This window comes from Perognathus longimembris, chromosome 13 (genome assembly GCF_023159225.1).
Source record: "Perognathus longimembris pacificus isolate PPM17 chromosome 13, ASM2315922v1, whole genome shotgun sequence".
In the NCBI taxonomy this organism is placed as follows: domain Eukaryota; kingdom Metazoa; phylum Chordata; class Mammalia; order Rodentia; family Heteromyidae; genus Perognathus; species Perognathus longimembris.
In genome coordinates this window covers 63026944-63051106 of record NC_063173.1, presented here as the reverse complement: position 1 = coordinate 63051106, position 24163 = coordinate 63026944, and the positions used below count along the sequence as shown (strand labels likewise).

Below are 24163 nucleotides of genomic sequence, written 5' to 3'. Positions count from 1 at the left end.
GGGGGAAACAAGTACTCACCGGAAGGGCTGGATGGAGATGTCAAGGCAGACGAGCCCCAGGGGCTGGCAGTATGTGCAGCCTGCAGGGTAGAAGCAGAAGGGCTTCCAGGGGAGGGGGTCAAGCTGGTCAGGAGCATAGAGGTAGGCAGTTGGGTGGTCCCAGGAGGCCCAGTAGTAAGGGTGGTGACTGAGGAACCTGGGGAGGCTGTCATGGCCAAGGTAGATGGCACAGTATGTGCCGTGGGGGCTTGAGTGGTAAGGGAGGTAAACTGGGAGGTGGTAGATTGGGAGGTGGTGACAGCAGAGGTGGGAACGTGGAATGTGGTCCTAGATGTAGAAAGAAGGCTGGTACTAGAGAGAGAGATGTGCGTGGAAGTGGGAGACGCATGGGGGGTGGGCAGATCGGAAGGGGAAGGGGAAGTGACCACCGGCAGGAGGGAGGCATTAACCGCAGTGGAGGCAGCTGTAGGAGACAAAACGGTAGAGGCGGATGGAAGAGGTGGTAAAGTGGAGGGCCCTGGAAAAACTGAGGAACGAGACACTGTGGGGGTTGTTGGGGTGTACTGTGAAGTAGATGATACGGAAGAGGCAGGAGAGGAGATGGAGGGAGGAAGGAAGGTAGCAGTGAGCGCCGGAAGAGAAAAGGATGGTGGTCTGGGCCCAGATGTAGAAGAATGTGGGAAACTCCCAGGAGAAAGAGAGGTGGTTAACGGGCTTGGATATGGGTGCAGAGTTGTCGGGGGAGATGAAGAGGGGCTGAGACCGGAGCTGCCAGCCGAGGAAAGGGGGCTCGGTGTGGGTGTAGAAGTGCTGTCTGTGCTGAACAGGCTGTGCGCCAGGGAGGTGGCTGAGGTTCTGGACGTCGGAGGGGGAGCCGAGCGTGTGGGCCCTGTGCCCGACCGTGTGCTGCTGGGAAGGACGGTGCCAGTGGGCCCGGATGTGGAGACGGCAGAGACCGTGTGAGAAACGCTGGGGGTGGCGGCGGAATGAGAAGATGCAGTCCAGGAGGGGGAGGAGGCGGGGGATGTTGGTATCAGAGAGGACTGGGGACTGGCTGGGGTGGGGAGGGTGCTTGAGGTCTGCGAGGGAGTTCCTGTGGGGGGACCTGTGGCGTGTGCAGTGGTGGACACGGAGGCGGTGGGTGGGGAGTGTGTGGTGAAGGAGGTGTGGGCCGTGCTCTGTGTGGCTGAGGTGCTGAGTGTCTCTGGGGTTGCACTTCTGGTACTGGAGTGGTTGGGTGTACTGGCAGTAGTCGCAGTAGACAGAGATGGCTGGTGTGGTGGGGAGGAAGGGTGAGACAGGAGGGGAGGGGTGGTTCTCTCAGTGCTGAGTGAGCTGTGGGCTTGGGTGGTGGCCCTGGTGCTGGAGGCCAGAGTTTGGGCTGTGAGTGTGGGCCCTGTGCCCTCGGTGGTGGAGGTTGGGGGAGTGGGTCCTGTCGGTCCTGGGATAGAGGAGGTAGACACCCCATGTGGGCTGCTTGTAGCCATGGCGGTATGAGAAGTTGATGTCACAGAAGAGGTGGATGGGCTTGGGAAGGATCTGGTGGTCTTGATGGAAGTGGTTGTGGGTGTACTTGTGGTACGTGGAGTGGTGGAGACAGCAAAGGTGGATGTGGAGTGTGTGGTGAGTGAGGTGTGGGCCGAGCTCTGTGTGGCTGAGGTGCTGAGTGTCTCTGGGGTTGCACTCCTGGTACTGGAATGGTTGGGTGTGGTGACAGTGGTCCCAGTGGACAGAGGTGGATGGTGTGGTGTGGAGGGAGGGAGGGAGCTGAGGGAAGGAGAGGTTGTGTCTGTGCTGGGTGAGCTGTGGGCTGGTGTGGCAGTGGTGGTGGAAGTCTGTGGTGGGGCTGTGCTGTTGATGGTGGTGGTTGGCAGTATGGTGCGGGTAGACTGTGGGGTGGAAGTGGTAGAGACTAGGTGAGGGCTGCTTGGTGAGGTGGTTGTCTGAGTGGCTGGTGGCCCAAAGGAGGAGGAGGTGGAAGAGGAGAAAGATGTTGGAAAGAGAGAGGGAAGCGATGGCTGGGGACTGGCTGGGGTGGTGTTGGTGCTGGTGGTCTGCAGAGGAGTTCCTATTGGGGGACCTGTAGTGTGTGCAGTGGTAGAGACAGAAGCAGTGGATGTGGAGTGTGTGGTGAATGAGGTGTGGGGCCGAGCTCTGTGTGGCTGAGGTGCTGAGTGTCTCTGGGGTTGCACTCCTGGTACTGGAATGGTTGGGTGTGGTGGCAGTGGTCTCAGTGGACAGAGGTGGATGGTGTGGTGTGGAGGGAGGGAGGGAGCTGAGGGAAGGAGAGGTTGTGTCTGTGCTGGGTGAGCTGTGGGCTGGTGTGGCTGTGGTGCTGGAAGTCTGTGGTGGGGCTGTGTTGTCTATGGTGGTGGTTGGCAGTATGGTGCGGGTAGACTGTGGGGTGGAAGTGGTAGAGACTAGGTGAGGGCTGCTTGGTGGGGTGGTTGTGTGAGCAGTCGGTGTCCCAGAGGAAGAAGAGGAGGGAGGAGATGTTGGAAGCAGAGAGGTCAGAGAGGGCTCGGGCCTAGACTGGGTGGGGAGGGTGCTGGTGGTCTGCAGAGGAGTTCCTGTTGGGGGACCTGTGCTGTGTGCAGTGGTAGAGACAGAAGCAGTGGATGTGGAGTGTGTGGTGAAGGAGGTGTGGGCCATGCTCTGTGTGGCTGAGGTGCTGAGTGTCTCTGGGGTTGCACTTCTGGTACTGGAGTGGTTGGGTGTACTGGCAGTAGTCGCAGTAGACAGAGATGGCTGGTGTGGTGGGGAGGAAGGGTGAGACAGGAGGGGAGGGGAGGTTCTCTCAGTGCTGAGTGAGCTGTGGGCTTGGGTGGTGGCCCTGGTGCTGGAGGCCAGAGTTTGGGCTGTGAGTGTGGGCCCTGTGCCCTCGGTGGTGGAGGTTGGGGGAGTGGGGTCCTGTCGGTCCTGGGATAGAGGAGGTAGACACCCCATGTGGGCTGCTTGTTGAGATGGCGGTATGAGAAGTTGATGTCACAGAAGAGGTGGATGGGCTTGGGAAGGATCTGGTGGTCTTGATGGAAGTGGTTGTGGGTGTACTTGTGGTACGTGGAGTGGTGGAGACAGCAAAGGTGGATGTGGAGTGTGTGGTGAAGGAGGTGTGGGCCGAGCTCTGTGTGGCTGAGGTGCTGAGTGTCTCTGGGGTTGCACTCCTGGTACTGGAATGGTTGGGTGTGGTGACAGTGGTCCCAGTGGACAGAGGTGGATGGTGTGGTGTGGAGGGAGGGAGGGAGCTGAGGGCAGGAGAGGTTGTGTCTGTGCTGGGTGAGCTGTGGGCTGGTGTGGCTGTGGTGCTGGAAGTCTGTGGTGGGGCTGTGTTGTCGATGGTGGTGGTTGGCAGTATGGTGCCAGTGGACCCTGGGGTGGAAGTGGTAGAGACTAGGTGAGGGCTGCTTGGTGGGGTGGTTGTGTGAGAGGTAGGTATCCAAGACGAGGAGGAGGAAGAGGAGGAGGAGGACGAGGAAGAGGGGGATGATGTTGGAAAGAGAGAGGGAAGCGATGGCTGGGGACTGGCTGGGGTGGGGTTGGTGCTGGTGGTCTGCAGAGGAGTTCCTGTTGGAGGACTTGTGGTGTGTGCAGTGGTGGACACGGAGGCGGTGGGTGGGGAGTGTGTGGTGAAGGAGGTGTGGGCCATGCTCTGTGTGGCTGAGGTGCTGAGTGTCTCTGGGGTTGCACTTCTGGTACTGGAGTGGTTGGGTGTACTGGCAGTAGTCGCAGTAGACAGAGATGGCTGGTGTGGTGGGGAGGAAGGGTGAGACAGGAGGGGAGGGATGGTTCTCTCAGTGCTGAGTGAGCTGTGGGCTTGGGTGGTGGCCCTGGTGCTGGAGGCCAGAGTTTGGGCTGTGAGTGTGGGCCCTGTGCCCTCGGTGGTGGAGGTTGGGGGAGTGGGTCCTGTCGGTCCTGGGATAGAGGAGGTAGACACCCCATGTGGGCTGCTTGTAGCCATGGCGGTATGAGAAGTTGATGTCACAGAAGAGGTGGATGGGCTTGGGAAGGATCTGGTGGTCTTGGTGGAAGTGGTTGTGGGTGTACTTGTGGTACGTGGAGTGGTGGAGACAGCAAAGGTGGATGTGGAGTGTGTGGTGAGTGAGGTGTGGGCCGTGCTCTGTGTGGCTGAGGTGCTGAGTGTCTCTGGGGTTGCACTCCTGGTACTGGAATGGTTGGGTGTGGTGACAGTGGTCTCAGTGGACAGGGGTGGATGGTGTGGTGTGGCGGGAGGGAGGGAGCTGAGGGAAGGAGAGGTTGTGTCTGTGCTGGGTGAGCTGTGGGCTGGTGTGGCAGTGGTGGTGGAAGTCTGTGGTGGGGCTGTGCTGTTGATGGTGGTGGTTGGCAGTATGGTGCGGGTAGACTGTGGGGTGGAAGTGGTAGAGACTAGGTGAGGGCTGCTTGGTGGGGTGGTTGTGTGAGCGGTCGGTGTCCCAGAGGAAGAAGAGGAGGGAGGAGATGTTGGAAGCAGAGAGGTCAAAGAGGGCTCCGGCCTAGACTGGGTGGGGAGGGTGCTGGTGGTCTGCAGAGGAGTTCCTGTTGGGGGACCTGTGGTGTGTGCAGTGGTAGAGACAGAAGCGCTGGGTACGGGGTGTGTGGTGAAGGAGGTGTGGGCCGAGCTCTGTGTGGCTGAGGTGCTGAGTGTCTCTGGGGTTGCACTCCTGGTACTGGAATGGTTGGGTGTGGTGACAGTGGTCCCAGTGGACAGAGGTGGATGGTGTGGTGTGGAGGGAGGGAGGGAGCTGAGGGAAGGAGAGGTTGTGTCTGTGCTGGGTGAGCTGTGAGCTGGTGTGGCTGTGGTGCTGGAAGTCTGTGGTGGGGCTGTGTTGTCGATGGTGGTGGTTGGCAGTATGGTGCCAGTGGACCCTGGGGTGGAAGTGGTAGAGACTAGGTGAGGGCTGCTTGGTGGGGTGGTTGTGTGAGAGGTAGGTATCCAAGACGAGGAGGAGGAAGAGGAGGAGGAGGACGAGGAAGAGGGGGAAGATGTTGGAAAGAGAGAGGGAAGCGATGGCTGGGGACTGGCTGGGGTGGTGTTGGTGCTGGTGGTCTGCAGAGGAGTTCCTGTTGGAGGACTTGGGGTGTGTGCAGTGGTAGAGACAGAAGCAGTGGATGTGGAGTGTGTGGTGAAGGAGGTGTGGGCCATGCTCTGTGTGGCTGAGGTGCTGAGTGTCTCTGGGGTTGCACTTCTGGTACTGGAGTGGTTGGGTGTACTGGCAGTAGTCGCAGTAGACAGAGATGGCTGGTGTGGTGGGGAGGAAGGGTGAGACAGGAGGGGAGGGGAGGTTCTCTCAGTGCTGAGTGAGCTGTGGGCTTGGGTGGTGGCCGTGGTGCTGGAGGCCAGAGTTTGGGCTGTGAGTGTGGGCCCTGTGCCCTCGGTGGTGGAGGTTGGGGGAGTGGGTCCTGTCGGTCCTGGGATAGAGGAGGTAGACACCCCATGTGGGCTGCTTGTTGAGATGGCGGTATGAGAAGTTGATGTCACAGAAGAGGTGGATGGGCTTGGGAAGGATCTGGTGGTCTTGGTGGAAGTGGTTGTGGGTGTACTTGTGGTACGTGGAGTGGTGGAGACAGCAAAGGTGGATGTGGAGTGTGTGGTGAAGGAGGTGTGGGCCGTGCTCTGTGTGGCTGAGGTGCTGAGTGTCTCTGGGGTTGCACTCCTGGTACTGGAATGGTTGGGTGTGGTGACAGTGGTCCCAGTGGACAGAGGTGGATGGTGTGGTGTGGAGGGAGGAGGGAGCTGAGGAAGGAGAGGTTGTGTCTGTGCTGGGTGAGCTGTGGGCTGGTGTGGCAGTGGTGGTGGAAGTCTGTGGTGGGGCTGTGCTGTTGATGGTGGTGTTGGCAGTATGGTGCGGGTAGACTGTGGGGTGGAAGTGGTAGAGACTAGGTGAGGGCTGCTTGGTGGGTGGTTGTGTGAGCGGTCGGTGTCCAGAGGAAGAAGAGGAGGGAGGAGATGTTGGAAGCAGAGAGGTCAAAGAGGGCTCGGGCCTAGACTGGGTGGGGAGGGTGCTGGTGGTCTGCAGAGGAGTTCCTGTTGGGGGACCTGTGCTGTGTGCAGTGGTAGAGACAGAAGCAGTGGATGTGGAGTGTGTGGGTGAAGGAGGTGTGGGCCCATGCTCTGTGTGGCTGAGGTGCTGAGTGTCTCTGGGGTTGCACTTCTGGTACAGGAGTGGTGGGGTGTACTGGCAGTAGTCGCAGTAGACAGAGATGGCTGGTGTGGTGGGGAGGAAGGGTGAGACAGGAGGGGAGGGGAGGTTCTCTCAGTGCTGAGTGAGCTGTGGGCTTGGGTGGTGGCCGTGGTGCTGGAGGCCAGAGTTTGAGGCTGTGAGTGTGGGCCCTGTGCCCTCGGTGGTGGAGGTTGGGGGAGTGGGTCCTGTCGGTCCTGGGATAGAGGAGGTAGACACCCATGTGGGCTGCTTGTTGAGATGGCGGTATGAGAAGTTGATGTCACAGAAGAGGTGGATGGGCTTGGGAAGGATCTGGTGGTCTTGGTGGAAGTGGTTGTGGGTGTACTTGTGGTACGTGGAGTGGTGGAGACAGCAAAGGTGATGTGGAGTGTGTGGTGAGTGAGGTGTGGGCCGAGCTCTGTGTGGCTGAGGTGCTGAGTGTCTCTGGGGTTGCACTCCTGGTACTGGAATGGTTGGTGTGGTGACAGTGGTCCCCAGTGGACAGAGGTGGATGTGTGGTGTGGAGGGGAGGGAGGGAGCTGAGGGAAGGAGAGGTTGTGTCTGTGCTGGGTGAGCTGTGGGCTGGTGTGGCGGTGGTGCTGGAAGTCTGTGGTGGGGCTGTGTTGTCGATGGTGGTGGTTGGCAGTATGGTGCGGGTAGGGACTGTGGGGTGGAAGTGGTAGAGACTAGGTGAGGGCTGCTTGGTGGGGTGGTTGTGTGAGAGGTAGGTATCCAAGACGAGGAGGAGGAAGAGGAGGAGGAGGACGAGGAAGAGGGGGAAGATGTTGGAAAGAGAGAGGGAAGCGATGGCTGGGGACTGGCTGGGGTGGGGTTGGTGCTGGTGGTCTGCAGAGGAGTTCCTGTTGGGGACCTGTGGTGTGTGCAGTGGTAGAGACAGAAGCGCTGGGTACGGGGTGTGTGGTGAATGAGGTGTAGGCCGTGCTCTGTGTGGCTGAGGTGGTGAATGTTCCTGGTGTTGCATTTCCAGTACTGGGGTGGTGAGATATGGTGGCAGTGGTCCCAGTGGACAGAGGTGGATGGTGTGGTGTGGAGGGAGGGAGGAGCTGAGGGCAGGAGAGGTTGTGTCTGTGCTGGGTGAGCTGTGGACTGGTGTGGCAGTGGTGGTGGAAGTCTGTGGTGGGGCTGTGTTGTCTATGGTGGTGGTTGGCAGTATGGTGGCGGGTAGACTGTGGGGTGGAAGTGGTAGAGACTAGGTGAGGGCTGCTTGGTGGGGTGGTTGTGTGAGCAGTCGGTGTCCCAGAGGAGAAGAGGAGGGAGGAGATGTTGGAAGCAGAGGAGGTCAAAGAGGGCTCGGGCCTAGACTGGGTGGGGAGGGTGCTGGTGGTCTGCAGAGCAGTTCCTGTTGGGGACCTGTGGTGCGTGCAGTGGTATAAACCGTGTGTGGGGGAGTGGGTGCGGCTGAGGACTGGGCGCTGCTGGCTGAGGACCGAGCTGGGGTGGGCTGGTGGCGTCCTGGTTGCCCTTGTTGTGGGGTGGTGAGTGGTGGTGGGGCCCTCAGTGGAGGTTGATTGGTGTGGTGGGGAGGAAGGGTGAGACAGGAGGGGAAGGGGAGGTTCTCTCAGTGCTGAGTGAGCTGTGGGCTTGGGTGGTGGCCCTGGTGCTGGAGGCCAGAGTTTGGGCTGTGAGTGTGGGCCCTGTGCCCTTGTCGGTGGTAGTCGTCAGAACTCTTGCCGTGGTGTCTGTGGTAGAGGCTGAAGTGAGGTTGTGGGGCGTGCTTGTAATGATGGTTGTATATGAAGGTAGGTGGAGGAGGGGAAGCAGCAGAGGAGGAGGTGGTTGTCACCAGAGAGGGCGAGGAGGGTTGGCCTGATGGTGTTGGGGAGGTACTTGGTGGTGTGTAGGGGGGTTCCTGTGGTGCCTCAGGGGTGGGTTGTGTCTGTGGAGACAGCAGGACTGATGAGAAATGTGTGTTGCGTGCGGTGAGGGTTGTCCAGGCAAGGGTTGTGCTCTCCTGGGTATGGGGTGCCGTTGATTCGGTGCTGTGCTGCAGTGCGGGTGACAATGATCTGATCAGATGGTGGCGGTCTGTGTGTCCTGTCACCGTGCTTGGTCGTTGCTCTTGGGCTGGGTCGCTGTGGATAATCGCAGCTGTCAGTGTTCTTCACCCGTATTTGACCCTCACGCACGATGTCGCTCTGTGCTCCTTAGTTTGAGGAGTGACATTGTCTATTTTCCTCAGATTACAGGGTCCCTTGGCTCCTGAGTCCTTGTTCTCCTCTTGCTCTCTTGTCATGCAGGTAGCCTTGGGGCCTGTCTTCCTCAGCTGGACCGTACCCTGCATCCTGCCGTTTCCCTGACCGCGCCACTTTTTTCCTGTACCACATCCTGGCACCCAGTGGAGCCCCTACCACTACCTACCCGCTTGCTGGCTTGGCATCCATTCCCTGTGGAGTCCCAGGGCCTTGTTCCTGTTCTCCCGCTGTGTTGGTGGTGGGAACTGGGCCTCGGGGGCTCAGACCCAGTGACTCACCTCGGCTAGGAGACATGCCAGGCATTGCTGAGGTCGGTGTTGCCTCCGTGGTGCGTGCTGTGAACTGAGCTGTGGACTTGGTGGCCGGGCTCGGGGAGGATGCCGTGGGCTCCGTGGTGGCCCAGGTCACGGTGAGTCCCGTGGCTGTTGACCTTGATGTCTCCGTCGGGATCACAGGTGATGTTGCCGGTGCAGATACTGCCGTGGTGGTTGGCGATGAGTCTGCGGAGGATAAGATGACACCCTCTGCGTTCCTTCTGCGTTCCCCTGGCCTACAGCTCCAAGATCTCCTGCCAGTTTCTGCGCCCTCCTTGTAGGAGCAGCGGCTTCTGGCCCTTCCTCCCCGGCGCTTAGGTCCTGGAGAGTTGTCTGGCCGAGGCGGCCTGGTGGCAGGGCGGGGGAGTGCAGCAGCCCCTGGGCGGCGCAGCGGTTTGCTGCCGGGTGCAAGGGCAGATCGAGCCGCTGTGTTCTAAACTAGACAGCCAGAACAGCCGTGGCTCGTGGCCGACTTGAGCTGTGAACACGTTTCTCAGAAAATCCCTAGCTCTAGCACAGAGAATTGGTGCTGAGAATCTGCTATGAGGAGTATCTCAGCGGAAGGCAGTGAGGCCCCTGCCCACCCAGGGGGCTGCTCTCACCTCCAGGGGAAACTGTGGATGTCCTGGGCATGGTCCCGGCTGTGCCTCCCTCAGTGGGGGGAGGGGGAGAGGGTGGGGCCGAGGTGTGGTGGGAAGGCTTGGTGTCTGCACCGGGCCTGTGGGCGGAGCTGGGGAGCCGGTGCTGACCCCAGGGGCGCTGGGCGGCACTGAGGTGGACAGGATCTCCGTGGGCCGCGTGCCTGTGCAGAGTGGAAGTACCCTCATGGGTGGGCAGAGCTTAGCCCCGGTGCCCTGTGGGAAGAAGCCCTTTTTCCCCCTGGGGCCCTGGCTGGAGGGGCAGGGGTAACCTGTGGTCCTTCAAGGGCAGCGCGGCCCCTCGGGGCCTTCTGGAGGACTTACCTGTAGAGGTCCAGCTTTGTGCTCAGTGACAGGTCCAGCAAGGGAGAGGGGGCAGGGTCAGCGATCAGCCAGGAGCTGTGCTTCCCAGACCCTTCCCTCTGACCCTAGACTAGACTATGTCCCCTGTCCATTCTTAGAACCCAACAGACACCAAGGCTGCCGTGTGTGTGTGTGTGTGGTGTGTGTGTGTGTGTGCGTGCGTGCGTGTGTGTGTGTGTCCATCCATTCCATGTCCATGTCCCCACCAGAGCCAGGGAGAAAGCCAGTGACCCCATGACACCCAAGGACTGCAATCACCTGTGGTGGTCGGTGGTGTGGTGGGCAGTGCTGCAAGAGAAAGGGATCATCAGGGACCACTGTGTTCCCTCCCCCTCCCCATTCCTCCCTCCCCATCCTCCCCTACCCCCCCACCACACCATCCCCTTCACCTCCCCCTCCCCCTCCCCTCCCCAGCCCCCACCACACCATCCCCTTCACCTCCCCATCCCCCCTCACCACCCCAACCCCACCCACACCATCCCCTTCACCTCCCCCTCCCCCTCCCCCTCCCCAGCCCCACCACACCATCCCCTTCACTCCCCCCATCCCCCCCTCACCACCCCAACCCCCACCACACCATCCCCTTCACCTCCCCCTCCCCCTCCCCTCCCCAGCCCCCGCCACACCATCCCCCTTCACCTCCCCCTCCCCCTCCCCTCCCCAACCCCCACCACACCATCCCCTTCACCTCCCCCTCCCCCCTCCCCTCCCAGCCCCCACCACACCATCCCTTCACCTCCCCCTCCATTCTCCCCTCCCCAACCCCCACCACACCATCCCCTTCACCTCCCCATCCCCCCTCACCACCCCAACCCCCCACCACACCATCCCCTTCACCTCCCCTCCCTCCTCCCCTCCCCAACCCCCACCACACCATCCCCTTCACCTCCCCCTCCCTTCTCCCCTCCCCAGCCCCCACCACACCATCCCCTTCACCTCCCCCTCCATTCTCCCCTCCCCAACCCCCCTCCCTTCCCCAGCCCCCACCCACACCATCCCCTTCACCTCCCCATCCCCCCTCACCACCCCAACCCAGAGCAATCCCAAAGCTGAGTCAGCTTTTCTCCTCTGGCAGGGCAGTGGCTTAGAACCCACAACAGAGGGCTGGACAAGTCCAGGGCTGGACTGTGCCCTGTGCTTCCTCTCCCTGCCTTCTCTTCCCTTCTGCTTCTTCTGATGTCAGCCTGACAGGCCGCTACAGTGGGGTAGTATCTCTCCAGGACCCCTAGAGTCCAAGGAAGATTTGCACTGGGTACCTCAATACTCTGGCAGGGCCGGGGACTCTGCCCTGGAGTTGGGAGTGGGTGAGCGATGGTGGGGGAGGAGGGAGGCAAGGGGGGCCTAGTACCATTTCCTCTGTGTCTGTGGTGGGTGCCTGGCAGGGTGCAGGGGCTGCTCTAGGTACTAAGGTTCACATTCCCCTGCACAGGTGCCCCCCTCCACCATGTGGCCCAAGGACGTGGTCTCTGCTGGTGGCCTCAGGCAGCGGCCTGGACTTACCGCAAGGCACACAGATCCTTCCTGGTGGTCGAAGTACTCGTCCTGGGAGCAGTTGTAGCAGCCTGGGCAGAGAAGGGCCAGGCTCAGCACCCCGACGGGCCACCCCTTCCGCCAGCCACTCTGTCCCTCCCTCTTCCCTCTCCCCTCTGAAACTCTGTGCTGGGCCCCGGGCCTCCATCCTGCTGCTGGGGGCCCAGCCGCTCCCATCTCCTTCCCTGGATCCCTGCCCCATCTTGGGCTGTGCTGGGTTCCCAGCAGCCACACAGTAACCTGGCCCTCCCTGGCCTGAATCACGTCCTGCACAGCCCGTCCAGCGGTGGCCACCGGGGGCACCCGTCTTTCTGTTGGCGCATGTGTGTCACCAGCTCTTTGCTTCCTTATTTTGGCTTTCTAGGCTCTCTCCCTGGCCAGGAGGGAAGCTCCTACAGGGCAGGGCTGTTTTGTGGGGCCATGTCCCCAGGCCAGAGCCGGGCTTGGCACGGAGGACGCATTCACTGGCGTGTGCCGGTGGGTGCCTTGAGAATGAGTGTGGGGGTGAGTGGGATGGGCAGGCGAATCAGTGTGTCGGTGAGCGCACACTGACCGTAGAGGTGAATGAACGAATGGGACGTATGAATGAGTAGCTCTGGGAGCGAAGAACTAAATGCACTCATGAGCGGATGTGTAGATGAATACACGGATATTTGAGTGAGTGAACGTAGGGGTGAATGAACGAACGAGTAACGGTGCGTGTGGTGAGATGACTTAAACCCCTGGGCCTGGCACCTTCGATGTTGGTGTCCGGGAAGCTCTCCAGGCGGCCGGGGCATAGGCAGGCTGGTAGTGCCACGTGCAGTTGGCCGTCGGTGTGTACTGGTACTCGTTGTTGCCGACATGCTTGTGTGTATTGTAGAAGTCACAGTAGATGGCTGTGGGGAAGGGTACGTACAGGGCGTCCGTCAGGGCGGCCAGGCCTGAGCCCAGGCGCGGAGGCTCGCGTCCTGTTGGAAACGTCTCTTGAGGAGGCCTCTGAGTGACTTGGGCAGGGGAGGGCGGCCCTAAGCAGCCCCGAGGTGGTGGCTGGGACCTGTCCAGGGAGAGGACCGGGTGGGGCGGGGCCGGGCACTCACGGCAGAAGCTTGGAGTCCTCCAGTCCACGCACACGCCCTTGTCTAGGCAGGCCTTGGCGTAGGCGGCCCGCATCGCACAGACACTCGCAGTCGCCACCCATGTCGCACCCGCACGTGTCCCGCACGCAGGCCTCGTAGTAGGGCAGATGGTACACCTGCGGGGGGCACCGTGTTGGCGTCTGGCTCCCGCAGCGGGCCGTGCGGCACGTGGGGCCTGGACGTGCGCAAGCCGCAGCCCTCAGCCGCTGCCGCTTGGTTATGCGGGTGCTCAGCCAAGCCCACCCTGGGGTCCCCGTCTGTGCTCGTGTCCCCAGAGCCCTCCCGTTGGAGGCAGGAAGGGGCTGTGCCTTCTGTGCCTGCACCTCCCACTGTAATCCGTTCCTCTCCAGGCCCCCGTCCCACACTGCCGTGCTCTGAATGCACCTGGCTGGTCCCAGCTTTGGGCCTTCACGCCCCATGGGGTACGCTTCTCCTGGTCCTACTGAGATCCAAGAGTCAAGGGCTGTCCTGGGTGTCCCCGAGTCCTGGAGGCTCACCTCTGGCCAGGTGGGGTCTCCTACCTCAGAATGTCCCCTCACTGACCATACACTTGAGAGCAGGGGCTCTGCCTGGCAGCTCCAGCCCCCAGAGTACTCTGCACGGTCTGGGAGCTGCTACAGCTTCCAGTGGGTGGAAGCCTGGTGCTGCTATATACACACACCACAGCTTGTGGGGACCCCTCCCCCGAGCTGTGGGGCCCCGCCCATCCACACCTGCTCCCTGCCTGCTCTCAGGCTCCACAGAAGGATGACTTCATCAGGTTCCCTGTGGGAGGACAAAGCCTGGCACCCCTGGACTTGGGGGGTGTGTGGATCTGGGCCTGGAACCCCCAGGCTCGGGTGTGCGGTTCCTGGGGGCCTGGCACCCCTGGGCTTGGGCCTGTGGCTGGGGCCTGGCACCCCTGGGCTTGGGCCTGTGGCTGGGGGCCTGGCACCCCTGGGCTTGGGCCTCTGGCTGGGGGCCTGGCACCCCTGGGCTTGGGCCTGTGGCTCCAGGGCCTACCTTGCTGTGGCAGGCAGCAAAGCTCTGGCTGTTGATGATGCTGCACTTGCGCTCGGCCCAGGAGCGGCGGAAGGTGTTGACGCTGCAAGGGGTCCACCACATAGCTTGCGTCTCCGCACAGAGGGCTCTCCTTCCATGAGTTCACGAACTCCAGCTCACTAGATGCCACGTACTGGGTGCGTGTCTCAAAGTCGTCCTTCATATTCCCATTGTAGTTGCCACACAAGCCACAGAGTGGGTCCTGCAGGGGCGTCAGAGGGGGGAGCTCAGCTTTACGAGTTGAGCCGTTGTCCAGAGACACATGGGGCTGGTTGAGGCGTGGTAGCCAGGCGGAGACCTGGGAGATGGCTGGGGCGGGTACCTGGGAGAAGGTGGCTGGGGGTGTGTGTGGTACCTGGAGATGGCTGGGTGGGTACCGGGGAGATGGCTGGGGCCCGTTGGCCAGTCGGGTACCTGGGAGATGGTGGCTGGGGGGGGGGGGTGTGGTACCTGGAGATGGCTGGGTGGGTACTGGGGAGATGGCTGGGGCCTGTCGGCCAGGCGGGTACCTGGGAGACGCGATGCATCTTGATGGAGACGCTCATGTGCTTGTTCCATATGAGTGTCAGGTTGAACCTCCCGGGGATCCCCAGGTCCAGAATGAGGTTCAGGTTGCTGGGCTTCACTTGGAGGTGCGCAGAGGGTTCCCGTCCACTGACCGTGTAATTCCTGTCCGCCATCGTGATGGACAAGCCCCTGTGACAGCATGGCGCCAGTCAGCCCCCGCGGTGCCTCGGGTGGCTGGCTGCCCCGTGGCTGCTTCTCTCCCAGTGCTGAGTTTCTAAGGAAGCCACGCCTGCCAAGACATGAATGCAGGGTCACCTGGTGGGGGGGGGGGCACCACCGGGCCTGGCGCGGCTTCCCGCAGAGCCCGGCTCCCCTTGAGCTCGGGGGGCCTGGGGGCCTGGCAGAGGCTGTGCACGCCGAGGCCTGGGTGGTCCTGGGGCGCCTCACCTCCCGCCCCATCAGACGAGGAGGGGCCTTGCAGAAAGGGCCACGCGGGAAGGTGGAAGCGGGGGGGACCTGGGGCTGGGGGTGTAGTTGTGTGACGGGGACCCCCACCCCAGCTGCACTCGGGGTCCCCCGTGCTCACGCCCAGGGAGATCTTGATGGCGCGAGAGCAGGTGACGCCCGAGTTTCCGCAGATGACGTTTTCTGTCAGGATCTTGAGGGTGGGCCCGTGAGCTGTTGGCACCGCAGCCGTCCTGCGGGGGGCGGGGGGCGCGTTGAGGAGGGGCCCTCGGGGCCCTGCCGTGGCCCCCCGCCCCCTCTCCTGGCCCGGCACTTACTGTGGTCAGGATGTACTCGCAGTTGCCATCAAACACGAAGCGCCTGCCCATCGAAGGTGATTATGTGGCCCTCGCCGTAGAGGGTGCAGGTGGCCGAGCAGTGGGCATTTTGCTGACAGGCCCACTTCCCCCGTGAGCAGGTGCTGGGAGAGGGTAAGGGCATGGTGGAGGGGGGAGCCTCCTTCATACGTGAGCTTGGCTCCTCAGTTCCTGTCACCTCTAGCACCCTCGTCTAGAGCCCCCTCCCCAGGACATCTCCCCTCTAGGTACTACTTCCCAGTGCCCCGCCTGTGTGTCCTTGCCTGCCCCGGGCCTCCTGGGTGAGGTGAATGCTTACCAGGTCTTGCAGTCGGTGTGGAGCTCGGCACCCCCGGGGTAGGAGGCCCCTGCGAATTCACATGGCACTCCTCCGGGGTCACAACACTGCCCCTGGGGGTTCTCATAGAGCCCTGGGCACAGACGCAGCGGGCTCACACTTGGTTGGCACCTGGAGGGAAAGCTGGGGTCAGTGGCTCCTGCTGGGTGACCTTGGCCTGTGGCTGTCCAGTCCTGGGCTCAGCGACCCACAGTGTTTCCCTGAGGCCCAGCCCCTCTCTCTAGCTTGCACTCAGCCTGGGGGGGCAGCTGGGGTTCCTCTTAGCAAAGCTGCCCCTCCCCCAGGGAAGGGCACATGCCTGGCGCTCAGGGCCGGGCTCCTGCATGGACGGCTGGACGCCGGCCTGTCCCCCTGGAGCCCCACAGACAGGCCGCCTACCCCCCAGCTGCCTAGCCGTGGAGCCCCTCGGGACCTTGTGACCTCCCGCCTGGCCCTAGCCCCTGGGGAGGGAGAGGTGGAGGGGGCGGAGCATGGCTCCCGCAGTGCCAGCTCTGGGTGTTTTTGGAAGCTGCCTGGAATCCAGAAAGCCAGTTCTCCTTGCCCCTTACACAGGCACTGCCCGTGGCCAGCATCTGACACGTGGGGGCGCATGCTGCCCCAAACTTGTCCTCCGAGGACTGGCTGCAGGACTGGAATGTCTTGGGGGCCACGCAGGACGCTGCAGGGGAGAGGATGGAGGACAGGAGAGCTGGAGGGGCTGCGGGCGCCCGCGTGCCGTGGGGAGAGTCTCGGGGCCCGCCCGCCCGCCCACCCCCCCCCCCCCCCCCGCGGCGTGCGTACGTACCCAAGAACACCTCCTGCTGCCGCGGACAGCTCAGCCGTCCGTTGACGCAGCGGGCTGTGAGAGGGGCGCGTGAGCCCCCGGCAGGCAGAGCCCCTGCGCCCCCCTGCCCCGGCTCCGCTCCTCACCAGAGGGCCCCTTGGACGACGGCCGACTGGCCGGCCAGGACGAGCGTGGAGCCGTCCAACAGGCAGGGGCACTGGGCCCTGCCCACGCACTCGGCCTTGTGGTTCAGGTAGGTGCCCTCGGGGCAGTTGCAGCCATCCACGGACACGGAGCTGGCGTGGCATTCGGCCGTGGGGTCAGACAGCGACAGCAGGTGCGGCCACAGGCGGTGCTGTTGTAGCTGAAGGTGCGGTTCCCAGAGCAAGGGACAGCTGCGGAAGGGGGGGGTCGGGCCTCGGACGAGGGGAGACCACCGGAGGTGGGGGTCGCGCCTCGGGCAAGCAGAGGGGGCTGGAGCGTGGGGCCGTGCTGCCCCTCTGGCTGTTGCTCTAGCCCCTGAGTGCCGTGTCCCATGACTACCCTCCCTTCCCCCCCCCCCCCCCCCGTGGCTGGCACTCACTGCAGTTGTTCACGCTGTCTCTCCAGCCCCACAGCGGGACGCCGCGGGAGGAACAGGCCTGGGCGTAGGCGCCCAGGGCGGCACAGATGTGGGGGAAGTTTCCTCGTAGTTGCAGGCCTGGTACACGCACCTCTGCAGGAGAAGCTGGCTGTGGGCACCTGCCCTCCTGGGGCCACGGGAGTGGGGGGGGGGTCTCCCGCCCTGCCCGGTGGGGTTCTGGCTGCCCGGGACCCGTGTGTGGAGTTCCCTCCCTCCACCCCCTGGCCGGTTGCCCACAGGCCCCACCTTGTAGAAGGGTGTGGGTTCACCACCGCGTGGCATTTCTCGAACACGCTCCCCTTCCTCTGCAGCACAGAGCAGTGGGTCTCTGCGCACACCTCTGTGGGCGACAGGGCCAGCTGTGGGGTGCCGTCGCCCCACTCTGGGCCCGCATGGCGTGGCAGGGGGGAGCGCGGCACTCACTGTTGAGCTGGCTCATGGAACAGGGGTCCGTCTCGCGCTCCAGGGCCGTCGGGCAGTTCCCCGCTCGCCAGGAGTCCACGAAGAGCGAGGCCGTGCCCTCATCCAGGCCCGCACTGGTCGTCAGCTCGTCGGTGGTGTCCCCGTTGAAGTTGCCGCAGAGACCTGCACCAGCCAGGCCACGGGGCTGAGCCCCCACCCCGCCCCTCCCGACACCCCCCTCTGCCCAGTGGGGTCCTGCTGGGGAGGCCGTTCCCTGCGCTCCCCGGGGCGCGGGGGGGGGGGGAGGGCCTTTCCCCACCCGCTCGTGGTGGATGGCTAGCCCTGGGAGGGCGGGGGAGCAGGCTCACCTTGGGTCTGGCCTCTGAATTGAGGGCTGACAGTGATGTACACCTGGAAGACCGGCCGCAGCTGATCACAAGCTCCAGCCCGAAGGTGGTGGCCATCTGGAGGTGGGTGAAGTCTGCCTGAAGATGGTGATGTTGTCTGCCAGGACAGAGTGCCGAGGGGCTGTCTACCCCAGTCCACTCCCCGCCCTGCCCCCGCCCCGTCCCTCCCCCTCCCCTAAGGTGCATCTCTGCCAGACTCCAGGTGCCCGCCTGTCCCCCCCCCCGCCCCCGCCCGCCCGCCCACCCACGGGAGGACCTACGAGTCTTGTATGGCAGCCACTTGGTGTCGCCGTGGTTTGTGATGATTTCATCCTCAGAGATCACGATTTTGTCCTGGAGGCAGGGAGTGGGCGAGCTGAGAGACAGGCGAGGGAGCCGGGGCCCACGGGACCCGGGCCCACGGGGAGATGGCCGCAGCATCTGCTGCTGGCTGGCCGGCGGCCTTACCTGCCTGGACAGGTAGACGATGGCTGCCAGGGAGGTCTCGGAGTGTGAATAGCCCGACTTCTCGTACACAGCCAGGACGGTGCCCTCATCGGGAAGCTGGGGCTCTGGAGAGACGGGGGCTCAGGCTTGGAAGAGCCCCCCCCCCCCGCCCCGCCAGCCCCAGAGCGCCCCCTACCCGAAGAAGGATGTAGGTGCAGGTCCCGTGGAAGCGGTAGGGCCTGGCGTCAAATGTGGTGACGAAGGAGCCGCCCTCCAGGGCGCAGTGGCCAGGGCAGGGCCTCTCGGTGCACGTCCACGCCCCCGCGGAGCACTGGCTGTGGGTGGCAGGGGCGTCACCCGGTGGAGGGCAGGCCCTGGCCGGGGCACGCCCCACCGGCGTTCCAGGCGGGAGAGCTTGGGGCCCCCCCCCACCCCCCGGCCCAGCCCCACGGGGCCCTGGACTCACCAGGTTTGGCAGGCCGCTCTGGTGATCTGTCCCGGTCTGTAGCGGTGCCCCACCGAGCGTGCAGGGGCACTGGCTCACGGGCACGCAGGTGCGGTTTGTGGTGAGGTCATTCAGCACCATGCCTTCAGAAAAGAGGGCTCTCGAGCACGGTGGGGTGGACCTTTCTTCTCCCCAGCTGGCCAAGGCTCGGGCCTCTCCTCCCCCCGCCCCCTGGCCTGGGAGAGGCCCTGATGGGGCTCCAACCTCATCTGCGCTTGAGCCACCACTGCAGCCCCTCTGGGTGTGTGTCCAGGCGAGTGTGCAGGCCTCAGGACACAACTCAGAGCCTACCTGCACCTGAAGTGTGGCCATGGCCCCAGCTCAGCTGGGGGTCTTGAGCCGGGCCGAGGGTCCCGGGACTCAGATGGCAGCGTGTCTAGGCCCCGCCAGGGGCAGGGCCTGTGTGTCTAGTCTCTAGGTTTGTCTTGGGGGGTCCCAGGGGCCGTGGACACGGGCGTACCCTTACCGTCGGGGCAGAAGCAGCCGGAGGTGCAGGTGCTGGAGCAGCTGTGCTGTGGGTTGGAGCAGGTCCGTAGGCAGGGTGTGCCACACTCTTGGTATATCTGGTTGGCTGGGCACTGGCCCCCAGCTGCAGGCAGGGGGTTAAGGTGAGGGGATGGCGTCCCTCCGCCCTTCTGCCCACTCTGACCGTCCCGTCACCGCTCTGCCTGGCCGGCGCGCCCGGGCACTCACAGCAGAAGCCGGGGCTCCGCCAGCGGCGGACGGGCTGACCCTCCATGCGGCACCGGCGCGCGTACTCAGACAGCGTGGCACAGCTGCAGTTCCGCTGGCCTGGCCGGGCGCACGCGGCCATGTCCGCCTGGCAGCTCAGCATGAGTGGCTCCTTGGGCACGTTGCACTCAGGGGACACCAGGTCTAGCAGCTGGGCACAGGTCCTGGCCTGGGCAGGGAGCCATTCAGGGTCAGATTGGCAAGGCCACATCCTGTATCACAGCCGGCTTGGACGGCAGGGTATGGGAGCATCACTGGCTTCTGAGACACCCCCCCCACCCCCGGCCTCCGGGGTCAGTCAGCTCCACGCTGGGAGATGGGCCCTAGACCGAGACCCCACTGGTCCCTGGGGTCAGCTCCATGCTGGGGGATGGGCCCTGGACCGAGACCCCGCTGGTCCCTCAGGGTCAGCTCTGCTCCCACTGGGGCCCTGGACTGAGACCCCACTGGTCCCCTGGGTGTCAGCTCCATGCTGGGGGATGGGCCCTGGACCGAGACCCCCACTGGTCCCTCAGGGTCAGCTCTGCTCCCACTGGGGCCCTGGACTGAGACCCCACTGGTCCCCTGGGGTCAGCTCCATGCTGGGGGATGGGCCCTGGACCGAGACCCCACTGGTCCCTCAGGGTCAGCTCTGCTCCCACTGGGGCCCTGGACTGAGACCCCACCGGTCCCCTGGGGTCAGCTCCATGCTGGGGGATGGGCCCTGGACCGAGACCCCACCGGGCCCCTGGGGTCAGCTCCATGCTGGGGGATGGGCCCTGGACTGAGACAGCACCGGGCCCCTGGGGTCAGCTCCATGCTGGGGGATGGGCCCTGGACCGAGACCCCACCGGTCCCCTGGGGTCAGCTCCATGCTGGGGGATGGGCCCTGGACCGAGGCCCACCGGGCCCCTGGGGTCAGCTCCACTCCTGCGGGGGCCCTGGCTGTCTACATACGTGTGTGGTCTGCAGGATGGGGACCCTCGGGATGGCCTCGTGGGAACAGATCTCGTTGGGGTCATCCAGCTTCTGGAGTGTGGCATACTTGTGGGGCTCCAGGAGCTTGCCTGGGAGTGGGGGGCTGAGGTCAGGACATGGGGTGCGGCAGAGGGGCCTGGGTCCCCGTGGCCCCGCTGGGCACCCCACCTACCGTCCTCGCTCAGAAACTCGTTGTCTGCTTTCCCGTCGAAGTTCCCACACAGCCCACACATCCGGCCCATGTACTTCCTCTCCACCAGGACCTGTGGGTGGCCCCGGGGGGGTACAGGAGAGGCTCCCTGCCGAGCTGGGGAGGCCTCTGCACCTCTCTCAGGGCCTGGCCCCCGCCCCGGACTCCATGCCTCCGGGAGCTCAGCTCTGGGCTGGGTCCTTTTCAAATGGGGAAACTGGTCTGCCAGCCAAACCCAGATTCTCTGAGGTTGTTGGCGGGGGGCCTGGGCTGCCCGGCAGGAGGTGGACTGCCCTGGCAGGTGGGGTGGGCCACATGGGGACCTGCCAGAGGAGGCCCCTCCCCTGGCCCTGCCTATCTGGCTATCGTCCCGTCCGGGACCCCGCTGCCCTCACCATGAGGTGGTGTTCTGGGCCCCATGTGACCACCAGCTCCAGCTCCAGCTGCTTGGCCACCAGTTGTACACTGTGGCCGTACGGTGTGATCTGGAGTCCGTTGCGGGTGTAGGGCAGGCTGACCACGCTACGGGCAAGAACGGCCAGTCAGCAGCCGGCCCCTCGCGGCCCCTCTGCCGGCCACAGCTGGCCCGCCCGGCCCCGTGACCTACCCGACGTCCTTGACGGAGACGGTCCCCTCGCTGACTGTGACGACAGAGGACCCCAGCTCCACGATGATGCGGGCGATGCTCCCGTCCTGCCCCCGCCGCAGCTGGACGCTGAAGGAGGGCGAGGCGTCCCGGCAGGTGGCAGCGAGGACATAGTTGCACATCCCCGAGAAGTCGTATGCGCGGTGGTCGAAGGTGGAGAAGTGGCCGGCTCCCCACGTGGAGCACCAGCCCTTGTCGGGGCTGTGGAGGGAGGGGGGGGCGCAGCTCAGAGTCCAGGTCCCTGCTGGTGGAGAAGGGCAGGCCGAGGACCGCCTGGGCCATGAGCTGGAGCCCCGGGGAGCCCGAGCTGGGGGGGAGGTAGACCTGCCCCCCCCACGCCCACGTGGCTCTGGTCTGGGGTCTGCCTACCCGCAGGCTGCCCTTGGTGTCAGGGCTTGTGGCATCTTGTCAGACGGGAGGCCACAGACCAACCTCCTATCAGCAGAGGACCGGGGGCCACTCCAGCCAGGGCAGGGTCACAAAGAGCGGCCACCGTCTTTGAGGGGCCAGCTTTCCCCACGGTGCCCTGGGTGTGCTCTTGGCGAACGCCTGACCTGTGACCTCGTTTCTGGGTCTCACGGAGGCCCAGGCCACAGCATCCAGTGTGGGCAACAGCATCGCACAGGGGCGTGCACGTGAAGGCACGTGTGCGTGTGCGTGTGCGTGTGTGGGTCCCGGCACGGCGGGTGCTTGGGGCCTCTCCCTCCGGCCTCCGGGCCCGGGCAGTCCGGGAAGCCAGTGGGTGCCGGGCCCTCACCTGTCTGTAGAGGGTCCTTCGGTTCCCGGGGTCCTGGCTGGGGAAGGAGGTGGCTTCCAGACCTGCACGGACAGCACCCGTGGTGAGTGCCGCTGGCCCCGCTCCCGGCGGTCAGGGGGTCAGCCCCGAGCACCGCCGCCCAGCCCTGCTCAAGTGCGCAGCTCTCCGCCCCGTCCCGGGAGGCTGAGCGGGGCAGGCGTGGTGTCAGCCCGAACCCTGGCATCCTTCAACAGCTCGGCCCTCTTCTTGATGTTATGACTTCCTTATTCACCAGTTGGGCTCGTCTGCACGGAGCTCCTGTCCTGTGCTGTGTGGAGCTTGGCTCTGCTTGGGCCTCCTGGGAGCTCCGGAGGGGGTGCGCATGCGTGTGTGTGCGTGTGTGTGTGGTGTGTGTGTGTGTGTGTGTGTGTGTGAGCTGGAGGCAGGGCGTGGGGAAGGGTAGAGGGCCGGGCCAGTAGATCTGAGCCATCTCAGGCTCCATCTTCTTCCTCTCTGGCAGCCTGCACACAGTGGGTCCTGGGACGTGGTGACTGTTGCTGGAGAGATGCCTAAATACCAGGGTCACGGTGACCTTGGGGCGGGGCAGGGTGGCCAGAAGATGGCCCTGCCTGGCCCCTGGAGCTGTGGAGGAAGGCCTCTTCTGCTCCTGGGGGCGTCCTCCCTCTCCACTCCTCTCCCTAGCCCGAGGGATGTCACCCCGACGTTGGGGCCTTTTCGGTGGCTCCAGAAGGGCCAAGGGAACCTGCTTTGTGTATCGTGCTATTCCAGGGTTCTGCCCGGTGCATGGCTCGCTGAGTCGGGATCCGCCTGGCACGGAGGCTCCGGCTGGAGGCCGCTCACCGAGTCGGGACCCGCCTGGCAGGGAGGCTCTGGCTGGAGGGCTCACTCACCGAGGCTGGAGGCCCACTCTCTGAGTCGGGACCCGCCTGGCGGGGAGGCTCCGGCTGGAGGCCTGCTCACCGAGGCTGGAGGCCCACTCTCTGAGTCGGGACCCGCCTGGCGGGGAGGCTCGGGCTGGAGGCCCGCTCACCGAGGCTGGAGGCCCACTCTCTGAGTCAGGACCCTCCTGGCACGGAGGCTCGGGCTGGAGGCTCTTTTGGAGATGTTCAGGCACCTGCCGCTGTGATGGCCACACCCGCCAGGGCGTGGAGGTGCTGCTGCTGCCCGACCCCTACACCGTGGCCCCCAGGGACTTCAGTGTGGCGTGTCTGTCACCCCTGCCCTCAAGCCAGGCTGCCAGGGGACGCGTGCCGGCTGTTCTGTTCCCCGTCCCTCCCAGGTTGAGCCGGCTGGCGCAGGCACCGCCTCCTTTCCAGACCCCTCGCTGGCCCCTGCCCTCCCGCAGGCTGCGCAGAAGGGCCGTCAGAATACGGGTTCTTGGTCGTGAAGCTCTGGTGTTCTAGTTGCCTGCTGCCCAGCCCAGCAGCTCCCGGGGCCCTGGCCCCGCACACTGCCCCCCCCCCCAGCCCCACTCCCCGTCGTGTGTCCAGTGCTCCCACGGGGCTGGCCCCCACTACTTCCCGAGGTGTGGGTGTGTGTGTGTGTGTGTGTGTGTGTGGTGGGGGGTGGGCAGGCAGAGGCTCCAGAAGTCCGTGGAGCCACGGCTGGGGTGGGAGAGTGGACAGGGCGGGTACAGAGGGGTCACAACCGGGGGTCTGGCCCTCCAGGCCAGGTGGACTCTGGAGAGTGGACTGTCTGCCATTGTCCCCCCAGAGCTCCCTGAGAGCCGGTGGGGGGCTGTGGGCTCAGCGTCCCCGCCTTTACAGAGGGGGACGCGGATCTGTGTGGAGGGTGTTCTGTGCGGTCAGGGCCGGGGGGCTCTGGCTCCTCCTGGCTGCCTCTGCCTCTCCCGAAAGGATCAGGACCGCCGGATGGAGAGGCCAGGCCTGTCCTGTCTCGAGCGTGCGCGTCCTGCTGTACCCACCCAGCGGACAGGCTGATTCCTGTTCCCAACTCCAGTGAAGGCACTTCCTCCTGGCGGAGTCCTGGCTCGCCGGGAGGTGGACAGGGTCAGCCGGGTGCTGGGGCCGGGAGGGGGCCGGGGGCCAGCACAGCGCCTCCCGCCCGGCTCCCTCCCGCCTCCCATTCTTTGATGGCCACATGGTCGGCCTGCCCAGGCTAAGTCAGCGAGGCGAGAAGACCTGGGGACTTGTCCAAGGCCGGGGTCTCGCCGCGGGCCCTGGGGATACAGAGCCTTCTGCGTGGCCCGGCGGACGCCCACTTACCGGCGCCGAGCAGGGGTCCTCCGCAGGACAGCAGCAAGAGCAGCTGGGGCCCGAGCATGGTGCTGCAGACGGAGGAGAGGTGGCCGCCAGCCCTGGCCCCCCGCCGCTCAGGCAGTCCTACTGCTGCTGCCTTTGTGGCCTGAGTGGCCAGCCCGGGCACCTTATATAGGGTGGCAGGCCCTGCCCTGCCTCGCCCACCGAGGCCCGTGCTCCAGCCCTGTAATCGCCACCACCAGCCAGGCAGAGCGGAGGCCAAACAGGATCCCAGGCCCTGCCTTATCAGGACTGCCTTCTTTGGGAAATTCTGAATTGGCCGTGGCCCCGTTATCACCGTTCCAGGGGGCGGGAGGGGGCTGACACAGGCTCTCCAGGGGCCACTAATGCCCCCTGCATCTGGCGGTCCTGTGGGCTGGGACAGAGCCTCCCCGCCCCCCCCCCCCCCCCCCCCGGTGTGGACACCGGCAGACGCAGGCCTGGGCGACCGGGCCGGG

General features: G+C 64.5%; 1 protein-coding gene across 1 annotated transcript; it reads right to left on the bottom strand.

The window, feature by feature from the left end:
- Positions 1-444: 444 nt before the first annotated feature.
- On the bottom strand, positions 445-23730 carry LOC125362658 (mucin-6-like). Its single transcript, XM_048361474.1, is given in 44 exon segments — positions 445-1271; positions 2942-3742; positions 8650-8871; positions 9945-9974; positions 11187-11201; positions 11204-11248; positions 11952-12002; positions 12005-12094; positions 12296-12363; positions 12365-12450; positions 13337-13426; positions 13428-13577; positions 13885-14071; positions 14449-14552; positions 14554-14580; positions 14665-14706; positions 14708-14807; positions 15002-15123; positions 15125-15151; positions 15589-15698; positions 15825-15877; positions 15950-16136; positions 16139-16198; positions 16387-16485; positions 16488-16518; positions 16672-16685; positions 16688-16765; positions 16849-17010; positions 17196-17261; positions 17264-17305; positions 17308-17331; positions 17495-17567; positions 17682-17783; positions 17857-17995; positions 18127-18167; positions 18169-18248; positions 18632-18754; positions 18859-19066; positions 19834-19943; positions 20027-20117; positions 20440-20566; positions 20652-20891; positions 21401-21509; positions 23673-23730. Coding segments are annotated over 44 exon segments (5511 nt in total).
- Between the last annotated feature and the right edge of the window lie 433 nt (positions 23731-24163).